Raw genomic sequence first — 23,351 nt, forward strand, 5'->3', positions numbered from 1 at the left:
GGTGGTGTGGGTTGAGGGTGTGTATGAGGCGTGTGTTGGAATCGCGTCTATTATGAAGCCCAATTGGTGCGGTCAATGTGCAGCCAGCATGTAGCATTGCCGGTCTAGTCTTCTACACAGCCGGGTCCCAACACTCGTTGTTCCTAACGAACACGTGATAGCCACATGCAGATCTGGCCGAGACTATTGCCGGTCTAGACGGCCTAATTTTGGGCGTCTTTTGGGTTTAAAATTTGGCAACTGTGATCATAACATATCAGCTTGCCTCACACGACTGTACACGAGCTTGTCCTTTTCCTGGTTCCTGTGATAGTGTGGTAGACATACGTGATTCGACCTGTAAAAAAAGTTGCTGAATGTATACAACTTAGCCGTAAGAGAACATCTTTTCTTTCTAGAATCGAAGGTCTGCTGACCAACAAGTAATACGCCATGGCGTCGGTAAGTGAAAACATGACGACTGGGTTGATTTATATAAATTTTTTATGATTTATCTAGGGGTCCTAAAATCATGAAATGTGAGCTGAGCATAACTTTGTATGACCATATCTCGTGATATTAAAGGTGATACATTGGCCCCGACATTGGCATGTTGGAATGATAAACTGTTTACTTGATCCGGGGACTTGAGCTCAGTTCCAAAATGCACTTGTACTTCCGGTTTGATGGCAAAATATGTGCACTGCATGTATTAAATTGTAACTTGGTTTTTAAAATCAGTCCATGTTTAAATTGACACAGATCGAATCTGTGCAAAGTGATGCGCAGCACAGACCACTGCACTGCCAGGGTTTCAGAGAAGAACGGCATTCCCTTGCTCAGATTGATGCGAGCGCCCTGTTTGCGTGTCCTTCAAAGGCGCCGACCAATGTTTTGATGCGTAATCGGCTATAAATCAGATTAGATTATCGGTCTGGTGCTATGTATGAATTGTCGGATGATTGATTCAGCCAATCAGAACTCAACTTCCGTGTTTTGTACGCTCTGCAGGCTCTCAAAATGTAAACAAGTGCCATTCTTCTTTGGCAGAAACTGTATAATTATATAAACTTTTTAGCTACGACATGTAATGGTACTAGGTGACCCCGGCCATCCGGGTACTTATTTTACATGAAGCTACAGTGCCTACACTTACGGTTTTCAACCCACAATAGACCGTGGAGCAGTGCGACTAGTTGAAGACTTGTAGCAGAGCTTATTCAGTCTGTTTACATTTTGTTTTGACCTCGGATTGAGCTAATTTCTGGGCCGATTTCGGTAAAATAAATAAAGGTTAAATACTTGGCGAAAATTGCATTTTATGTGAAGCTGAACACATGAACATGTATTGTAGAGGAGAGTCCTTATTTTTGTTGTTGGCTGGAGGCCCCATGTCGAGAAGTTATAGAAATGGTAGTATTTTGGCCTATTTGAAAAGGGACAAACCTCAGAAAATTACAAATTTGACTTCTGAATCGGATTTGTTGTCAACGGAGGTCAACGGCTTGTGACGTCACCTCCAGGGTCACCTATAGATGGGCTATTTCATTATAAATGACACGTTCACAAAAATGGCTTTTATCATATCTGGTTGATATAATTAGGGTGATAATGCAGTGTTATTAACTTAATTCTAAGTATGCCACAAACTACAAGCTACATGAGCATTTTTACAGAATTCTGTCTATTTTTTGTATAAAAAAATTGCCAAAAAGTACATTTTTAACCCAATTTTGGAGTCCCATTTCATTTTGCCCATGTATTCTGAATTAATTCTTTGAAAAATTAGGTACATTCTATGGCAATGTGCTTGTTGCAATGAAAATATGATATGTGTGGAACATCATGCAAGTTGAATGGTGAAAATTGGTGCAAAAATGTTAAAATTCCGTAGGTTCTTGCAAAATTGGCATTTTGCGTTAAATAAAAAAAATGAGTGTCCTCTCCAATTCATGCATCCATTTTGTTAACATTAAAGAGGAAATATAAACCCTTACCCTACCTGTATAATCTGTGTTATATTACCAATTGATGGGACAGGGCACTGTTTGAGGAATTCATTTATTTTACATACAGTAGACCACTTGTTCTTGATACCACAGTTCGCGTTAAAAATTTGTCCTCTCCAGAACTGAAGTTAATTACTAATTGTTGAAATAAGAAGGATTATATCATAGAATGTGAAATTTGTAGAGGAAGAGTGGTCTTCCTTCTACCAAGGTGGCACATGATTTGGTATTTGTTGCATTTTACAAGCCTGTATCCACGATTCTGTTTGCAATTTAACAAATGTCCTCTCCAGCACAATTATGTCATTTCCATGAATTGGTAAACAAACTAAAAAATAAAAATTTCAAAGAGCCAAACCCACAAGAAATTTTTGCATTTTATTGCAAATTATGCTTACAAACCACTTTAGTGTTCAAATTATTGTCCAGTTGTTGAGAACACATATGATATTATTCTGCATTGAACTTGGTTAGCTAAAATTGCAATATTCCTAATTTAACCAGAATATTAACCCTGTTTGTAGTGGATTTTAAATGCTGGGGATCTTTTATGCAATAATATTGATGCAATAATATTGATGCAGCTATTTCTAAAGTTAAAGTATGCTTTATTATGTGTTAAAAAATGTGTCCTATCCAGAACAAATGACACAGGAGGGGTGTTTTATTTTAGGTTTTCCATGACTAGTACAACAGATTGACGCAGAATACTCACTTATGCATCAGTGTAGCTATTGGGCAGGACAAAATGACTATTTCATGAATTTTTCATGTGAAGATAAAGTTTATCCTTAAAATATGTAGTAATTTTGCACCATTTATCTGGATTAGTATCAATTTACTAATTGTTTTATATTGAAACTGGCATATTTAAGACACTGAAGTGTAAAGGAACATACAACAATTATTACAGACTAAATATGAATAAGTATGAACCCAATGTTGGTTACATATACTCTTTCAAAGTTGTGTATTAAATTGTTTAAAAAATGTCCCTCCAGACGGCAGCTATGTTTTACACAGCAAAAATTCAATTTAATTTTTTAATGGTTCCTGAGGGTTTGACGCTCTAATATTTTGAGAGAATTATTGACACACCATCTGAACTTTGAAATGATAATGAATTTGCATGAAATAAATGAGTTTGAATTTTGACCCCTTTTGGGACTCAATGTTGTCATTTATAATGAAATAGCCCAGATACTGTATTCGAGAAATTTCAATTTTAAAATGAACACAGGCTGACATAGCGTGACAATGTTTTGTGTACACTGCGCGATGAACGCCAGTGTGTGTGCAACTTGCAAAGGGTGCAGAATTCGAATCGGGAATGAAAATATCCCATCTTTGCGATCAAAAACACAAAATTACAGTTTTGGACGTACTAGAACATTCAACGTCAACTTGTCAAAATATTGAAGAAAATGTGCTCTCCAAACATGTGGAAAGTACGCAATAGCGGCAATACAATTCCCATTCAAATGCGTGGGAAACTGAAAGTGCATCCAGGCTAACTATCCATCCATGCCATCAGTTATTGAAGAAAAATTCACTCATGCATGTCAAGTCTAGTACAGTAGGCCTACCTTTGATTTATATATATTTTTAGAATACAATACGGTACGGTACCACAATACTTTATAGCTAAAATAATAGTTTCTCGATCGTGAGAGCTCAATAGGCACGCAATGACAATTGCGTCGGCGTACAACGCCTACCACACGCGCTCTGCATTTCCTGTGTGTGCACAATCGATCGCGCTATTGTGTCATTCCACTAAACTCGCGACATTACGCAGTGCACGCAGTACATTCATACTCTATCTCATGATCGAGAAACTATTATTTTAGCTATAGTAAAGTCTGTTCATTGTTGATGTTAAATAGCGAGCTGTCAAATGATCAAAACATAAACACAAAAGGCACACACTATTTATAGTACTACATGTATGCTTAGTCTGTGCTAAGGGTTATCACTTGGCACAGAATGCACAGATTCGATCTGTGTATTTAATGTCTCCCATGGATACATTGTAAATCATGATGTGCAATTCAATTATGAGCTCTCCCTGTAAAATTGGCCAAAACTGTTTCCCCCCTTTCTGTCTGCCAACAATTACTTGCCCCCCTCAGCCTGCCAAATAGTCTTCCCTTCCCTTTGCACCATGCCAAATTTGTACATGGAACTCAATTTACCTTAAATGGTCTAGATATTATCTCCCCCCATTTACCCTTCCCCCAGTTCATAATTATTGCACTGCCCAAAAAGATGGTTTGTCTCACCTGTGCGCATTTGTAAAGCCAACCTAGTGCATAGCCCTGTGCGCTAATGCACTGGGCATTTTTGATTTTGATAGGCCATTTTAGTTATAAAAAGTGGCCATGTACGCCTGTACGGTGTACCAACAAAAAAGTTGTGTTTTAACACAACTTTTTTTTGTTGGTACAAAGTAGCACACTTTTTTTTCCTTAAAAATAGCTCATTGTATACTTTGGGGGAGGACCGGATGGGGGCTTCAGCATTTTCCACCCTGATATGGCAGTGACGTCAAAGCGTTGAGGCAGCTGTTTCACGCAGGTACAAGTCTTTAAGCGTGTGCATGTGTACGCCAACGCTTTTAACGAACACTAGTGATTTGGAACTGCACCCAATGAAATGTGGTTGCTTTAAATTCAGAGCCAAAAACTGTGATTTACCCTGCAAATAATGCAATTGCATATGAGCCCTATAAACTACCATTCAGCCTATTTAGCCCCCAGGTTGAGAATTAACTTTTCTAACTTACATATTGTTAGAGGACCCAGGCATTTTGGCTTTATGTTTCCACATAATACAGTATACTAGTGTGGTATTGTAAATGGGTCAAACCAAGCTTAGCCCTAACCCTATGCGCGTTTTTTTTGGTATCGGAAGGGAAAGAAGAAAAGAAAAAGGAGAGAAGGTGAAGAAAGAAGTCACTTGGTACCCCCGGGATTTGAACCCGGGACCCCTTGCATGCCGCGCACACGATCACCGACATGTAGCTTCCGAGGTTTGGCTGCCCCGGGCAGCAATTCCCTGGGTATATATGACTTAGGCTGATTGCGTCATCAAGTCATGTGGAATGCATGCACGCAGAGCGGTTTTAATAGTGAGCTTTAGTCTTAAGACTCAGTTGGGTTAGGGTTAGTGTCATTGGTAATCAGTATTAGATGCTACCCAAATCTGCCTGCACCCACCTTTTCATCACAAAGAATGCTTCAATTATGCCTAAATATGTTTGGTCAAAGAAAACATATTGCATTTTGTTGTTAACTTTCTTATTATTTTTAAAATGAGATCAGACATAATTGTAAGTTTACTTATTTCCCAAGGAGTGGACACAGATAGACGGTCGGTGGATCAAAGGAGGTCAGACTGGCAAAGCGGCTACTATTAAATATCTAGACAAACCTGCCTCGGTATTGAATATCATCATCCAATATTTTTGTCTTTACATGTATACCATGTGTGAATCGCTTCTTTCATCAAATCAACTCATGTATATGGTGATTTCAGGTTCAAGTTTTAGTTCAAGGAGCAACTATGCAACTTTTGAACTTGAGAGTGACATGGCTTTATTTTAGAAATGTTATGGTGACATTGCACATTTCTCAAATTTGATATCAGTGAAGCTCATCAATGTTTGCTGTGGCTCTTGTCTTATCACTAACTGAAATGTGTATTGGTATCACTGTCTGATTGGTGAACCAGGAGTGAGACAGCATTTAGTAGCTCTCTTGATCACAACTGTTCAATTCTTTAGAGCTGGCTCAGAATCTGTACTACCAAACTATTCAATTGACTGCAAGTATGTCAGCAAAAGTAGAATTTTCAGGATTTTGCCTGAATTCTGGCAGTTTTGTTGTCCAAATTTATGCATTTTTTTTCTGCTTGTTTTGGACCTTTTAAGGCTGAATTCACACACTTTTTCAGGCAGTTTTCAAAAAAGCCATTCTCATGCCTGATAATTTCTATGAAAGGCAGTGTGCAATATGGTCTAAATCAGATATTGAATCATGACAAAACCGTCTTGAGTTAGTGTATGGTACATAATTCATCTTGTTCATTCCCATGACATAGAGCAGTCACAACCCTGAAATCACCAAGTACTAAAATCAAAACTCATTGTTGTTGACAAATCATTGGCATTAACCTTGACTTGATAATTGTGATAAATGTTTGTTTCCCACAATTCAGTTTGTTGACATTAATAAGTAAATATTTCAGTTTATATTTTCAGTAAATTTGTGAATGAAACAATTTGTTTAATATGAGGAACATAGTTTTCCATATATCCATGTTGTAAATGATGGGTCCAAAGGACGTTCTTAGTAAGGCTGGACAATTATATAACTGTCTGAGCAAATAATACATTCTCTATGTTAAGAAATTGAGTACTTTTGGGAAACAGACAATATGTGTTTCGGGAATCTACATAAATGGTATTGTGGAACCATCAATCTTTGAAAACATCAATGGAAATGTACAAATACTTCAACAAAAGAAAATCTGCATTTGTTACATGGTCATAATTTTTAACCCAATGAAAACAAATTATTTCAATTTCATGTTTAACTAGTTTGATGAATTTTTTAAAATGTTAAAAATTATGACCATTTGTATATAACCTTATCGAAAGGATACACTTGTTGGCTGCTACATGTGTCTCTTTTCATATAATAGGCAGGTTTTTTTTTTGGGGGGGGGCATTGAGGGGGCAAAGTGAATTTCGGGGGCAAAATCAACAATTTCAAGCATAAAATTGGGTATTTCCTGGGGGAATAGGGGTGGGCAAGAGTTCTGACTGGGGGCATTTGCCCCTCATGCCCCCCTCCCGGTGGCACCGCCACTTATAATAGCTAGGAATAAGTACCAGACTCATCTCAAGTGTGACTCATCCCAAAGTCACATGGTTTAGGAATACAAAGAACATTCCTAAATCATGTGACTTGGGGATGATTTGAAGAGATGTAGACCTCCACCATCGGAATTTGTTCCGAGCAGCTACTATGTAAAAAGAGTCGCATGAAGCAGCTCTATCAAGTGCATCTATTTGATATGGGTGTACACATCTATACAAGTGCATACCTATGTGAGGTATTTATTTTAAGAATATCACATTGGTGCTTTAAGTTTTGCAGAAAAAACACACCATCAGCTGCACAAACTTGCATGACCGTTTCTCAGCTATATGAAATTATGCATGATGTTTAGAAAAAAAGAAGCAGCTTGCCTAGGACTCTTATTGCAATCTATACTGCACACAAAAAGTATCTGAACTACAGACTACTACAAGCCATGTATCAACAGTCAAAGTCCCTCATGAGAGCCGATTGTTGGATCGTGACGGCAGATTGTTTGATTGTACCGTGTTTTAGACCACATTATATTGTACTTTAGTTTTAGTGTCTTTAAAAGAAATGGCTTTTAAATTTGTTCTTTATAAAGTGTTCGGATTCTTTTTTGTGCAGTATGCATGTATATATTGTATTTTGGATTTCATTACCATATGATATTGAAGTTGACCATAGCACAAATATAATGTGATGTGGATGACTCTGTTTAAAATGTATCTAGCAATTTACTTGTGATAAATACATACTATGGTAGAGCACATGGCTGTGTTGTACTGAATGTAAATGTATGTGGTTATCTTTCTCAGCCCAATCTATTTTTGTTATAATCAGAGGAATTGGATGTTTGGATCTGTATTTGTTGATGATAAGAGCAGTATAATGGGTCTGGGTCATTTATGGGACAATACTGTCTTATCTATTCTTTTAATAGCGTGTTATAAAACTACTTACGGTGCATTCTCACAAAGATAGCGTATGACCGGTCCTGCTGCAGGACAGCGTTGAAAATTTAAGGTCAACTGATTTTCCCCAGGTGATTTTCGTATATTTTTTTAGTGTGTTCTTTACTTTTTTCTCTTCATTTGACATCATTTGAGGGGGGCATACCTTTTGGCATTTTAAGATATAAATTAACAAAGACCCACAATATGAATTTTGACCCAGGTCTTATGAGGAGTGTTACCCTGGTGGGGAAATTATTTTTTTAAATATTGTTTACTTTTTTCTCTTTTATTTGACACCACATACCTTCTTGGGATTTGAAGATATAAAAAGGACCCATACATTCTTTATAATTGAAGAGTCCAAATTAAAAAGACTAGTTTGTGTATGACGTCCTGTCAACCAAACCAAAAATCTGTGCTGTGCCGGTCCGCAACCAATTAAGCCGCGCCTTTGCCCTAGATGTCAGATGCAAACTAGTCTTTTTTTTTATTCGGTCTTCAGTTATACTTTTTTCTCTTTCATTTGACACCACTTGGGGGTCATTCCTTCTTGTTATTTTGAAATATAAAAAGGCCCAAGTTAAAATATGAATATTGACCCAGGTCTTATTTCATAGTTCAGCAAAATTGAGACTGCATGAGCACTGTAATTCAGGAAGGGATCAAAGTTTGCCTGTACCAAAATGGTTGCCAAGCACACGCGACTGTTTCAGACTAGTGACCTTCACCTAATGGAACAAAAGACAGACGATTATGTTTACATACGTACTTATGCATCTATATTCGGTCTTTGAAACAAACCTTTTACTGACACCAGTGATGCCACCTTGGGCACCAAATTGGGCTAGTTGATGGTCACTTTGTTGCTGCGCCTCGGAAAAATTGTACTGCGAATTGCCTAAAATTGGGCTGCTTTGCAAGTGTCAGACTGCAACATTAAGTTGCAGCCGAATTATAAATGTATTAAGTTCTGAATTGCAATAACAATGGATTTTGTGGCCATAATATTGATCAGTCTGAAGTACCTGAAGAGTTCTTCCGCCAATTGGATGATGTTTTAAATTCGGGTAAACCCACAAATACGGCATTGGGTGCTTTTTTGGAGCATTTGTTTAGAACTTGGGCTACTAGAGAGTCATTGACCATGACCTTGCGGGCCAATTTGCCTGCCTTGGTAACATACCGTACTGAAAAGTTGACTGATACCAACAATTAAACAGGTTTAGGATTTAATAGAGTTACACTGTAGGCCTATCATTAGGTTTAGGGTTGAGAGAGTTTTATTAGGAATAAAGCACCAGGCTTATTAATTAGGGTTGGAGATGGCAGCCACTATTTAAGAGTTGTACCATTTGAAGTTTTGCATGATGCAGTGAAATTGTCCATCAATATAGTGAAACAAAGATGGTTTCTTCCATGCAAATCTTCTAGGTATTGTCTTATTTCATGGATAGTTGTCAACATTGAAGGTATTCAAGTAATTATCAAAAACAAGTGAGCCCAATATTATTCAACTTTATTATGAAATAAATTAGTACATGTATATGAATAAATAAACTTGGAAGGAAAAGTATAAGTAATAAATAAAACTGACATTCATATAGAAATTATATAATGAATCTTTTCATAAATGGAAAATTCTGTGTGCTTGCTTACAGGTACAATGTATAACATAATGTTTACATGTAAATAGCTTGCTTGTTTGCAGCAGGACATCAAGGAATAACATCAGCGTCTTCATATCAGTATCATACAACTACCATGCAGAGCCATTTCATACAAATTGTTTGGCTGTTTTAACAATTGTGTTATGTCATTCTATCATGTAGATCTTTAGGAAAAATCATGATTAATATTAAATAACAAAATAAAAATTGTCATTTATATGAGCTTTTGATAATTCTCTATCTGTTTATTTTACAGGTTGATGAAATTCTACAAAGTTTATTTGTTAGCAAGGATACATTGAATGATGTTAAGGGTCGAATGCGAAAGGAAATGGTCAAGGGTCTTGGAAAATCCACCAATGCAGATGCTAAAGTGAAAATGTTTCCTACGTATGTCAGGTCACTTCCATCAGGTCAAGGTAATGAACTTGGATATTTTATTATCTACATAAGGTTTGTTCAAATGACAATCAAGCTAAGACAGTGTGACAAAGGTAAACTTCACCCTTACTGATATTGTTGTAGTGCAATGAGCAAGATTATACATTGTGTACATGTATGAGTTATGTTTGACCTGAGCAAGACAAAGGCTAAGTACAATGTAAGCAAATGCTCTGTACAAATGCTCTCTTTGGGCAATTTGGCAAGATAATTGGCAAATAAGGTCAACATAATTTTGCAGATAAAATTTATATCTTAATATTGGCTTCAATGTCAAAACCAAAATTGATCTTATTCACAATTTGATATTTTGTCCATCTCATCAGAGGACTTCATCAGAAATGATCAGCTGATTCACTTTCCCAGAAGCCATCTTCAGAAGTGTATCAATGTGACTTAACCCTAATACTGCTAATATCCAACAAAATCTAACAAAGAAAACCACTGCAGATCTGCATGCATCCATCCCATGTGATGCCTTGATGCAATCATCACAAGTCACATGCAGAATTGTTGGCTGGGCCAGTGGTTGGTGATCCTGTGGTTGACACACGAGGGGTTCGAATCTAGGGAGTACCAAGTGACTTTATTGTTCATCTTCTCTCCTTTTTGTCTCGCCTGAATGTTCAGGGAGAGACTTAGTAATCACTATGGTGTGTGTGTGTCCGTGTGTGGGGGTGTGCGTGTGTGTGTTCGGAAAAAGCTTGTGAACGCGTTATCTTGAGAACCGTAAGTGCTATGATGATGAAACTTTATAGGGGGTAGCATGACCAGAGGGTGTCGACCTGATTAGATTTTGAGCGCAAAATATGGTAATTAAGTACCTAATTTGCATAATTTATGCGTAATAAGCAAAATACCTTGTGAACAGATTATCTGGAGATCCGTATGGGGTACAGTGACGTAACTTGGTGGGGAGAAGCGTGGCCAGATGTTCTCGACCTGATTAGATTTTCAGCGCAAAATATGCTAATTAAGTACCTAATTTGCATAATTTATGCGTATTTGATGCGTATCAAGCAAAAAAAACCTTGTGAACAGCTTATCTGGAGATCCGTATGGGGTACAGTGACGTAACTTGGTGGGGAGAAGCGTGGCCAGATGTTCTCGACCTGATTAGATTTTCAGCGCAAAATATGCTAATTAAGTACCTAATTTGCATAATTTATGCGTATTTGATGCGTATCAAGCAAAAAAAAACCTTGTGAAGAGCTTATCTGGAGATCCGTATGGGGTACAGTGACGTAACTTGGTGGGGAGTAGCGTGGCCAGATGTTCTCGACCTGATTAGATTTTCAGCATAAAATATGCTAATTAAGTACCTAATTTGCATAATTTATGCGTATTTGATGCGTATCAAGCAAAAAACCCTTGTGAACAGCTTATCTGGAGATCCGTATGGGGTACAGTGACGTAACTTGGTGAGGAGAAGGGCCAGAGGTTCTCGACCTGATTAGATTTTGAGCGTAAAATATGGTAATTAAGTACCTAATTTGCATAATATATGCGTAATAAGCAAAATACCTTGTGAACAGATTATCTGGAGATCCGTATGGGGTACAGTGGCGTAACTTGGTGGGGAGTTGCGTGGCCAGAGGTACTCGACCTGATTAGATTTTCATGAGGTCAAAGGTCACATACAAGGTCAAAGGTCAACTGAGGCCACCAAATCTTTTAATAATTAATTTTCAACTGTGCATCACATATCCCAATAACAGCTTGATCGGTCATGTAATTAAGGAAATATGACGACTTTAAGATAGTCGCTTTCTTTGTAAAGTATAGCAAAGTAGCACTTTCAATGAGTGATAACTCGTAAAGGAAGCATCTTTCTGTTTTGATTTATTTGATGAAATAGTTCTTTGGTATTGCCAAATTTGATTTTTCAGCGCAACATACTTTTTCCAATTTCGTGAGGTCAAAGGTCACATACAAGGTCAAAGGTCAACTGAGGTCACCAAATCTTTTAACAATTAATTTTTAACTGTGCATCACATATCCCAATAACAGCTTGATCGGTCATGTAATTAAGGAAATATGACGACTTTAAGATAGTCGCTTTCCATGTAAAGTATAGCAAAGTAGCACTTTCAATGAGTGATAACTCGTAAAGGAAGCATCTTTCTGTTTTGATTTATTACTTTGATGAAATAGTTCTTTGGTTTTGCCAAATTTTTGGAAGGTCATTACGGGTCATCCGAGGTCACTCAGGGTCATCTGAGGTCAAGTTATTAAAAACTCGTATGGGCATGAAACTTGGTGGGTACAGTCATCATTTAAAGCCAAATTTTTGGAAGGTCATTTTGGGGTCACCAGGGGTCATCTGAGGTCAAATTAGTAAAAACTGTCGTATGGACATGAAACTTGGTGGGTACAGTCAACATTTAAAGCCAAATTTTTGGAAGGTCATTTTGGGGTCACCAGGGGTCATCTGAGGTCAAAGTAGTAAAAACTGTCGTATGGACATGAAACTTGGTGGGTACAGTCAACATTTCAAGCCAAATTTTTGGAAGGTCATTTCGGGGTCATCTGAGGTCAAATTAGTAAAAACTGTTGGATGGACATGGAACTTGGTGGGTACAGTCAACATTTAAAGCCATATTTTTGGAAGGTCATTTCGAGGCCACCAGGGGTCATCTGAGGTCAAATTAGTAAAAACTGTTGTATGGGCATGAAACTTAGCACGAGGGGTACAGTCAACATTTAGAGCCAAAATTTTAGAAGGTCATTTCAGGGCCACCAGGGGTCATCTGAGGTCATATTAGTAAAAACTGTTGCATGGGCATGAAACTTGGTGGGTACAGTTACCATCGGCCAGATAATCGTGCCCAGCCGATAACCGCCAAATTCATTTACCTCTCTACCAACAGTTATCGCAAAAGCAGGCGGTCACAAAAGCAGGCGAGACTCGTGGTTCGAGAACCGCCTTGTTTGTTTAATTCCCTCTCTTCCAATAGCAAAAAACCTGTCCGGGTGTTAGGGTTAATAGGTATGTGTTTGTAAGTGTTCTTCTCGGTGTTTATAAGTGTCCTTTTCTCCCACCATTCTCCTGGGAAAGTGGATCAGGTGATCATTTCTGATGAAGTCCTCTGATGAGATGGACAAAATGTCAAATAGTGAGTAAGATCAATTTTGGTTTTGACAAGCAAAATTAAGAACTGTTATTTGATCAACAAACCTTATGAATATGTTCAACAATGTCAACATACAACTTTCTAAATAAACGGTAAGAGTAATTACACCCAGGTATCATGAACACTTTTCTTCCTAACTTAATTAAGGGCAATCCAACTTTTGGGTAGAAATTTGTCAGTAACTGAGAGTAGTGTTGAGTGGGTCAAACCGCCATCCTTCATAATTTGCCCCACCGTTTTATCAAAGTGTCTGTTACACTGAATCAACCCATGCCACACCCATGGATAAGGTAGCAATAGTATCATAGACTATACAAACTAATGTAAATATTATGCACTTTAACTAACCTTTAAACTAGTTTTGAAGTACTGTAAATAGACAATGTATGCAAATAAAATATTGATATCCTGTACAGCGTCATTAATCATTATCAATTACTGATTATTTTTACAATAGCATCATGATATTACCAAGACCCGGTCCACACGAGTGTTGTATTTCCCGACGAATCCCCGTAGATTATGATCATGTCATCGTATTATGATATTAGTACTGTGTGTCCGGTCAATGTCGTCGGCATACTACAATCGTGTCATCATTCGCGAATGATGAAAATTTCCATCATTGGGTCGATTTCTAGCATGGCTGATGAAAATTATCTGTGTGTACCCATTTTGTCATTGTATTTATTCTTAAATACTTAATGGACTTCATAATTATTGTGGCTTGTGTAAACCAGAATTTATTACAACACAATGTTTTTTATATGAATCGTAATCATAGTTTATTTATCAATTGGTGCTTTAACCTTTCTCTGTTTGAAAAGAAATGGAAGACAAAGTAACACTAACAGATGAAAAATCATTTTATGTAACTATGATCAGGACAATTTTGCAGTTGATCATACTTGATCTGTGTCTTGTATGGCTAAAATACAGCACTGCTCACATGTCAGTTACAAACATTCAGACTTGCGGTAATTTAATATTTAAAGTAATGTTCAATTAGATCATTTTCTATTGCTTACTATATACGTGACCGTCACCACGAATGAGCAGTAAATGTCCTCAATTGTATTCTGAGTTACAGTGTAAAATGGGCATGAAGGTCATATTCATAGGTATTTCAATTTGGTGCTACGTGTATCTCATTAAATGAGGTACACGTAGCACCAAATTGAGGTACCTATAAATACGACCTTCATGCCCATTTTACACTGTAACTCAGAATACAATTGAGGACATGTACGGCTCATTCGTGGTGTACGGTCACATACAGGCAGCAGAAGGATTAATGTACCAGTTATTTTCATCCCTGTATATAACCCTTTCGCATTTTTGGAAATTTGCAACTGCGCAAACATGTACACACAGTTCTTCGATGAGAGATAAACAGAACCAATCTCCCCCAAGGATGGCTGTGTGATTGAACTGCGACTCAAAGGGAATCCCCCGTGCTTTTTCATGTCTTTTACAAGATTAGCCATTTGAAACAATCACAATCAATACTTTGTAACATGTAGTATATGCTAGTAACTAAGACATCTGGACCAAAGAATTTGAAAAACACAAGTAGGTAGCATTTTTTTTTAAAGTGCGTAGTTCACTCCCATTGAAATATACTGCACAAGTCGCCATGTTTATCTCCAAATCTTTTCATGGATATTACCTACAATGCACTCTGTTATGAAATTGCGAAAGGGCTTATTCTAAACAAAGACAGGTATGTCATACTAAGAACCAGCAGCCAATAGCTGCATCTTCAGATTTAAGACCACATTCGTTGAAAACGGTCAAGAAATAAAGATATGGCGATCCAAAATCCCAAGGAAGATGTAAATTCAAAAGTTGCAGATTGGATGCCCTATTGATTGGTGCACAAAGCATTCTCAAACAAGAAAACTAGGGCTGAAAATGCAACTTTTGATTTTGTTCCTTGGGTTTTCAATCACTGTTTCTTTAATTCTCAACTGATTTCTACAAATAAGGTCTTAAATTAAAGCTTCATGTGTACAAGTATTGGCTCCTGGTTTTAATTTTGCCCACGCTGACATTTGTCTTTGTTTAGGATATATCGTGGGCTTAAAGCCAGAGCCATCTATTTGCAAAATTACATGATACTAATTTCGGCAACAAATTCTGGCCTTTACAATAAATGCAAGTGACTTTTGGGTATATGCATAGTTATTTTTAACAGTTAGACGCAAGTGACCATGCATATTCCCCAAAGTCACTTACATTTATTATGGAGGGCAGTTAACCTTCCATTTGTTGTCGAAATCAGCAACATGTAATTTTGGACATAGATGGTTCTGGCCTTAAGCCCTGGATATAATATAAGGGTGAACTGGTATGTTTTGAATTCTATTGCTGTCTGCACTGTTGTTGCTGTTAAATTATTTTGTTCTTTTGTCTAAATTTTTTTCTTTGTAATAGTGCTTAGGTACTTCGATGTAAAGCACTATGGTTTGTTGTTTTTATTATGATATAATGCAAAATGTGACACTGTAACAAGTAGATGTGGAGCTTTTATGTTTTACATGGGAAGTGACACATCCACACACACCCAACTGTTATCTCATATTGTTAGAACTGCATGACCTTGTTATCTTCTATATATGGCTTTGTATGTCAGTTTGAAAATCTAATCTTGATCAGATATGCATCATTTATTTATGCTGGCTGCTAAAATAGTGAAATGTTCTCAGTCAGCCAGGCGTTGAAATTTGTTGAATTAAAATACTGAAACTTGATTTTGCAACTTGTTACGTTGTGTCTGATACCATCAGACTTCTGGCAACTGACTCGTTGGGCTTGTCATGTCATGTGAAACTTGAAGACTGCTAAGGATTTGCTGTCTGCTCATTTCAATGTTTCAATATGCAATATATTTTTTTTTAGATTTGAGTATCGCATCTTTTTTAAACACATTTCAAGTTAAAAGCAGTGGGACTGTGTATGTGGTTCAGTATAAGGAATTAATCAGTACCATCATATACATTAAAAAAGATTTCAGACTCAAGCGTAATCTTGATATTACTAGCAAAGTTACCTTCTTAGTTGAAGTAAGTGTAAAAACAGCAAGAACAAAACAAAGCAATAATAATAATTGAAGGAACTACAAGGGGCCCTGATTCTCACTGGGGTTTTACTCGCAACCTCCCTCCCCACCCCATTGTGTATTTAAAGGGACACAGCCAACACACTAGCCATGGACCCACACTATTTCCACACTTTTATTTCCTTGTTTTGCAATGTTTATCTTTAGTTCTCTCCCATTATACGCCAGCAGTGAAAAAAGCTGGAAAAATTTTGTTGTTGTTGAAATAACGGATCATACTCAGAGAACACGATGAGTTCCTTATCCCAGCAGACAATTTTGTAAACTTTGCTTAACATATGCTAGCAGATCACTAGATATGAAAGGCTCAGCTAAGGTGAACTTGAGTTGCTTCATTATGATCAAATTGATCTTTGCTTATCGATCCATTCTTCTTGGCACCGATAGGCAAGTTCTATTTAGCACAGGCATAATATCTCTACATGGTCCTTTATTACATTCCCTCAAAACTTAAAATGCAATAATTATTACCGCATTTCTTTGGAAATTAAGTATCGACACTGATGGAACTGCAGAAGAAGAAGCGAGGTTTTCAAGACCATTATCTTTATGGACTAATGCAGAAAGGACTAAGCTAGGTAATTTTTATTCCATGGCATTGAGCTTTTCAATGTTTTGCCATATGAAATCAGATATTCATTTCTCACCGAGTGAACCATCCTATCAATTCGTAAGATGATTGAACTCATATCAATTGTTAAATCCAATGTTTGTTCAGCCTGTTTACACTATGAAAAAGTCGCAATTCAATTTTGACCTCAAACTTGATTTGCTGCAGATGATTACCATAAACCAATTTGATGCAGTACCTGTGTCTATAAGTCTGTACTTTCAAAAAATTGAAGTTGTCTTTAGGGAAAATTGATAAAAGACACAATTTGATTCCAATTAAGTCAGAGGGAATTCAACTAAATAATGCTCCACAAGTATTGTGAATCAAATAACAACTGTACTTGTTTGTACTACAAGCACTGAATTTGACTAAATTAAATAGTGAATATCAAAATTAAATTGTGACTTTTTCCAACTCCTAGTGTGAGTGGAGTCTTAGTGTTGCTGGTCCATGGCTGTGGAAAAACATTGCCACCATTCATAAAAGACATGTCAGCTGAATGCTTATAAATCTTATTGTTCATCAAAAATTAGTGTTGTATCGTGCCTTATGTTCTCTTGTTGAGTACTACATGTTTGTAAATGAATATTCATTTGTGTCGTGTTTGCTTTGAATTTGTTACAGCACTATAAATGTTAATGATAATAGTAAGGCATTTAACAAATCTTTGTGAAGTATTACCCCGGGGGGGTCACTTCCATTGTGGCCTGTACACCATCCGCGATAATCAACTTTTAAAAAGCACCCTAAACAAGGATTTAACCCTTGGCTAAAACGATACCCTAAACAGGGATTTTATTCCTTGCATCAAATTTCATACCCTAAATTTCATTTCCGCGTATTAGCAATTGCAATTTTGATACCCTTTTTTCCAATTTTACATGTTTTTGACACCCTAAACACGTTACTGGCGTGTATTGTGCATATCCACGAAAAACTACCCTTTTTACGCGTTTTCATTATCGCGGATGGTGTACAGGCCACAATGGGAGTGACCCCCCTGGGAGTATTACTCCTGGTTATCACTTGACTGCAATCTGAAATTGCTGAGGGCTTATTTTGATTTTAATAAAAATATGTAAATTTTAAAAGAGTAAATCAGCTGAGAAAAACATTCCAAATAATTAATTCAAATGCATCAGTTACAGTGTTTCTTTGTCAGTGAATACAATTGTGAAAATGGGCCTTGGTGTGGAGACCAATAGCCAGTCCTATTTATTATGGTTAGTACGTAGCCAAAATGGAGTTTTTCCTCAACCCATTTTTAAGTGAATTAGATCACTGATGCTGTTTTTATTTTTATCAATAAAAAATCTTGGTTTTGATGCTATCAAGGGAAATTAATAACTTATTAAGTTCTGTTGTGTTCTCAAACACACTTAAAGTGAAACACACACACCCACCACCCCAAAAAGTAAGTTTCTAACACTTGTGTGCATTGGCAATCAATAAGGGATCTAGATGCCAGTAATCAAAATGCTTATTTGAGAGATGTGATGGAAGTAGGTGTCCCATCCCATGTGAAACTTGAAAGCTCTGCATGATAAATTGGATTAAACTTTGTGTAAATAATCAACATTTATTTTCAGTCTTCGTATTAATTGTGTCTTTACGAAGTCTTCAGCTCTGCTTTTGTGAAGCATAAAGGCCACCTCATTTCATCATTATTTGTGTGGGACTGGATGATTGTCTACACTAAAGATCATTTTTCACTTGTCCATAAGTTTTTCTAGCTCATTTTGGAACTGATTAATTCATTGTCCATCTGATCAAACTTGGTGTCATCTACGAACTTAACATATTTATTTTTGAAGTGATATCATTTGTCTAGTTGTTTATGTGTACACATGTAGTACACTATTATACAAGAAGCAGAGTGGGCCTGAACTAGTTATGACTTAAGTCCGATCCTGACTCCACTTCGCAGCGTGATACGATGCTGCAATGCTTTTCAAACATCGCAGCATCGGGCAGTGAAATTAAAATGTACATTTTAATTTCATCGCGCGATGTTGTGATGTTTGAAAAGCATGCGGGGTCTGCATCTCCTTTTAAGGTCATTCTACAGTACCGACCTTGATTTTCCAGCAGCCAATCACAAGCGTGCACGGCTGCGATATCGCAGCATGATGCGAACCAAAATTTCCACGGCACAATGATAATTTTCAACGCTGAGCTCGTAAAAACCTGGCTCAGATTACATCTTTTATAGCATCGCAGCATAACTCCACATCGCAGCGTCAGGATCGGGCTTTATGTTACATCAGTCCTTTCATCCACTACTGATATTCCTGTATCCATCGTAAATACTTGTCTTCCTAGGCCATGGTCTTTGAGATTTCGCATTGTCTTTTATGATACTTTGTCAAAGAGCATGCTGTAAATCAAGGTAGATATCGATTGGGTAAAAAACATGTTTGGAAATCATTTTTAGGTGCATTATCTGCAGCTGATATAGTCATGGACGAGATTGTACTCATTGTGTCTATTTTGTTACATCAGTCTCATTCCATATTTCTCTGCTAAAATTTCATGAGTGGCCACTGGTCTATTCTTAATGCTTTTTAACATGTACATGAAGTCCAATGATTAATGATCATTTTCAGGGCTCAAATTTAACACCATCCCAGCGGCATTTGAGAGTTGTTAACATGTACCGTAGGGCAAATTGTGGAATATCTCTGCAAGATGAATGATGTCAGATCAGTTTAGAATTCTAGCAACAGGGAGAAGTTGGTCAAATGTTAAGTATGAGCCCTGGATCCTTGGTGCTATCAGGTTGTGAATTAAGTTGGAGTACCAGGTCTGAGATTGCATCTTGTTGTGTATATTTGTAGATTCACATGTTGTATAAAATGTAAGATTTCACTCCTGTTTTTATCATGTTTTGCAGTAATTCATTTAAGATTTGCTCATACTCAATAATTAGGGAACATACCAAAAGTTTGATGACATGTTATAAATGAAAGTGCTTTCATTTATTTTGACTACCCACTCCTCCCCTACACTGAAATGTAAGTGTGAAATGTTGAAAATTTTCATTCCAACTGGAAAGATCAACTTTGACCGATATTTTTATAATTTTTTACAAACATAATCATCAGACTTTTGACCCCTCCCCTCCTAACGAAAGGAATTTTGTTTATAAGACATCCTTGAACTTTTGCTTTGTTTCCTTAACATATCATTATATGTTAATGTGATGGATGACAGTAACTATCTGAATTGGAATCAAACAATAAGCAATCAAATAGGCCAATTTGATCTTAATATCTCATGCCTATTTCATAAAGCTTGTAAATAAATATCCCGCTATTTAGGTATGTATCTGTTCAGTACCATGCCAAATTTGACAGCCTCACCTGTGTGATAGGAGAAAAATACGGAACTTATAATAGTATGAACATACTTTTATTCTATTTTAATTTTGATGTCAGATTTTGTCTGTATCAGATTGGTTTCACATTTATCCGCTTCAGTAGCACATCCATAATTGTTTCAATAATGCAAATATCTGAATTTAATGAATTTTAGGGCGTTCTGGTGACAAATCACTAAAAGACCCTTTCAATGCAATGTAATATCTAATGTGAGAGTATAATATTGTGTACATTGTTAGATTTTGTCAGATCATTACTAACTAACAGGCCAGTATAATAATGGTCCAAGTAAGGGGACCAAAATTATGCAGCAAGATTTCAGCAAGTTACTCCAGTATTCATAAATTTTCATATCAAAATGAAGTTATTTCATTTTCCTTGCATGCATCTAGTTTCTGATCAAAGTAATAATAATACTAATTACGATCAATGCACCTGACAGATGTAGTTTATTTAATTAACTATGGTAAGGTTATTAATATTAATATGTATCAGTTAGTGAGATTTTTTGTACAGAAACTTGAATATTTCATTTAGTCATGTGTATTACATTTATTTTGGTAGGACAAGCTTCAAAGCTATGTGATCGTTCAAAATGAGCTCAAGTTGGACTAAATTGAGGTTTCATGTCTCATCGTCAAACGTTGCCCAAGTTGCCCATAAGTTGAAATGTGCAAGCCTAGCAATGATTCCTGATATGTACATGCTTTTTTTCATGTTGCTGCACATAGTAAGTTTTAAAAACATTTGACCAACATCCAACTCATTTTGCTTGGTGAAGTCCGCACAAATATTGAGTTTCTGATTTACATAAACCTCACTTTTGTTCCATTTTTAATTATATGGTCAATTCCAGCCAAAGCGGGCCAAAATTCTCTCTGGGGGCCATTTTGAAAATGTTTTCCTTTTCAATTCTAGACTTATCAAATGAGACGATCATGTCTGGTGAATCATCAGGTGGAAGTGCCATCGGATTGAAAAATAACTTTTCTTGCTAGACCAAATAAAGTGTTAAATGTGCATATGCATGTTACCCACGAATTCAAGCATTTTTCACCTGTTGTACGCCATAAAATTTCACTTTCTTTAATATCTTTCAATATTTTATGTGTGACTCATATACACTAGAAATCAGTGAAGACTTTGAACGTAAAATAGAATTTTATTACATATATCTACAAAGAAATATTTTGGTTATTACAAATTTTAAGAAAGAACCAGGTGTACAGTTAAGATTGTATCAATTCTTGAACTCTTTCCAAAGTGGCTGTCATTTAACATTACTGTATTATTTCGAAAGATTAGAATAAATGCTTCATATAAATATAAAGTTAGATTTTGTATCTCGTCACTTGCAGGATGAGGATCTCGGATGGATTCGTGGGTAACAGCGTCTGGAAAATAGCAATTCCTAATTTTTTAAAATAAAAATAAAAAATACTTTTCCGTATGTCAATAGTTCAGGCTGCAATGGCACTAAAATGAATTTTAATCAAAATACAGACTACATGGAATATTTAGAATGGATCATTATGGCATTTTGGGTATAAAAATTTTGAGAATAATGAAGTTGGCAAATTCAAATAGACAGAGCAAACAGTTTTATATTATTATTTTAGTAAAATCATTCCATATTTTCATGCAGCAATATTCTATTAACTCGTGTTTGACAGTTCCTATGAACTAAAAACACTATCAATACATTGTTAACTATAATTTAAGTAGGGATTAGTGGGTAACCAAAATGTTCGTGGGTAACAAATATTTGAAGGTATGTATTGGTAAGCGGCAAAATAGAAAATATTACAGAAGGTTGGAAACCACCATGCGGTTATTCCTCCATTGTGTTTCAATGATTCCCGCTTCTCTAACCAATTGCATTTACCCAAAAATGGTAATTTAGGATAATCAATCAAAACTTCATGATACAGCTTCAGTATACCTTCAAGAGGGACGCTATTAAACAGGACTGTTTTGGAACCTATTTCGCATGTTTTCAAAATGTTAAGATGCATAAGAAACATATAATTTACGAGTAAATCCTTGGATTCGTGGGTAACGCCGAATTTGTGGGTAAAGCTATAAGTACTATAGTACCGTTTGGGGTTTGCGTTTCTTAGGTGTATAAACTGTAAGTACTGTCAAAATTATAGCATACCCATGGCTTGAATATGTGCTGATTTAAACTTAAAATAAACAATCTCCTTATTTTTCAAGGTTAGCATCTATTAGGGATTCGTGGGTAACAAAAGTTTAAACCGTCGTAGATTCTTTTTTAAAGCGGTGAACGTATTTTTACGATTTACAATTTTAAGCGCTTGTCAAACTAAATTCAGTGTCCAAAGTTATTAAATGTTAATTTAAGTTATGGCAATTATATTTGCTGGACTCGTGGGTAACAGTTGATACGTGGGTAACGTCAAATTTGATTTTATGGAATTTTTTTATGGGTAAAACGTATTTGCATAAAATAATCACTTGGACCTCAGAATTATAGAACGAAACTTTGTTTCATGATATAGTCATTTATGGCATATTCACTTAACATTTTTCAGAACGATCATTTTATTTTTGATACGCGGGTAACAAAATTATTAGCCAAATTGACTTAATGGCCTCTAGAGTCCACAAACTTTGGTGGAATTCAATCGTTTTACATATGATGAGAGATCATGCAAACGTCTTTCTAACGGTAATAATTTCATTTTGATTGAAGGACATTAAATGACATATATGGTGCTTTATCTTTGAATTGTGGTAACGCCAATTCATTTAAGCTATCATAACTTGTCCCTGGTATGACTTGCTAGTAAAGGCCTATATGCACAAAGAGAGCACATTGGACGTGACATGATATGCTCCATCAATAACGTGATTTCCTTTATTAATGACATTTTAAAGTGGAAAGTTAACATAGAGAGAATTTTGTCCGCTTTGGCTGGAATTGACCATATACATGTCATATAGTTTGGAAAGTTGCCAACTGATAAAGGTGAAACAGATATTAAATTTCTCACAACAAGTGATCTATATAGCTGGATAAGAGAAAAAAAAATTGAGCAAATATGAAACGGCAAGAAAAAGGGCACTTTAACCCACCCAATGTGTTACAATTAAAGTTAACAACAAATTAACAATTGTCGGCTCAAACTCAGATAATGACATACGACCTTGAAATTAGAAAGC

The 23,351-nt window shown here is 36.3% G+C and overlaps 1 protein-coding gene across 1 annotated transcript in view; it reads left to right on the top strand.

Annotated features, from left to right (window-relative positions):
• The first annotated feature begins 249 nt into the window (after positions 1-249).
• Positions 250-23,351, top strand: part of LOC140148911 (hexokinase-2-like) — a 37,962-nt gene continuing 14,860 nt past the window's right edge. Inside the window, 3 exon segments of the mRNA XM_072171012.1 lie at positions 250-441; positions 5,342-5,428; positions 9,733-9,895. Coding sequence (XP_072027113.1) covers positions 433-441; positions 5,342-5,428; positions 9,733-9,895 — 259 coding nt within the window. The 5' untranslated portion in view covers positions 250-432.

The sequence above is a fragment of the Amphiura filiformis genome, chromosome 3 (genome assembly GCF_039555335.1).
Source record: "Amphiura filiformis chromosome 3, Afil_fr2py, whole genome shotgun sequence".
NCBI lineage: Eukaryota > Metazoa > Echinodermata > Ophiuroidea > Amphilepidida > Amphiuridae > Amphiura > Amphiura filiformis.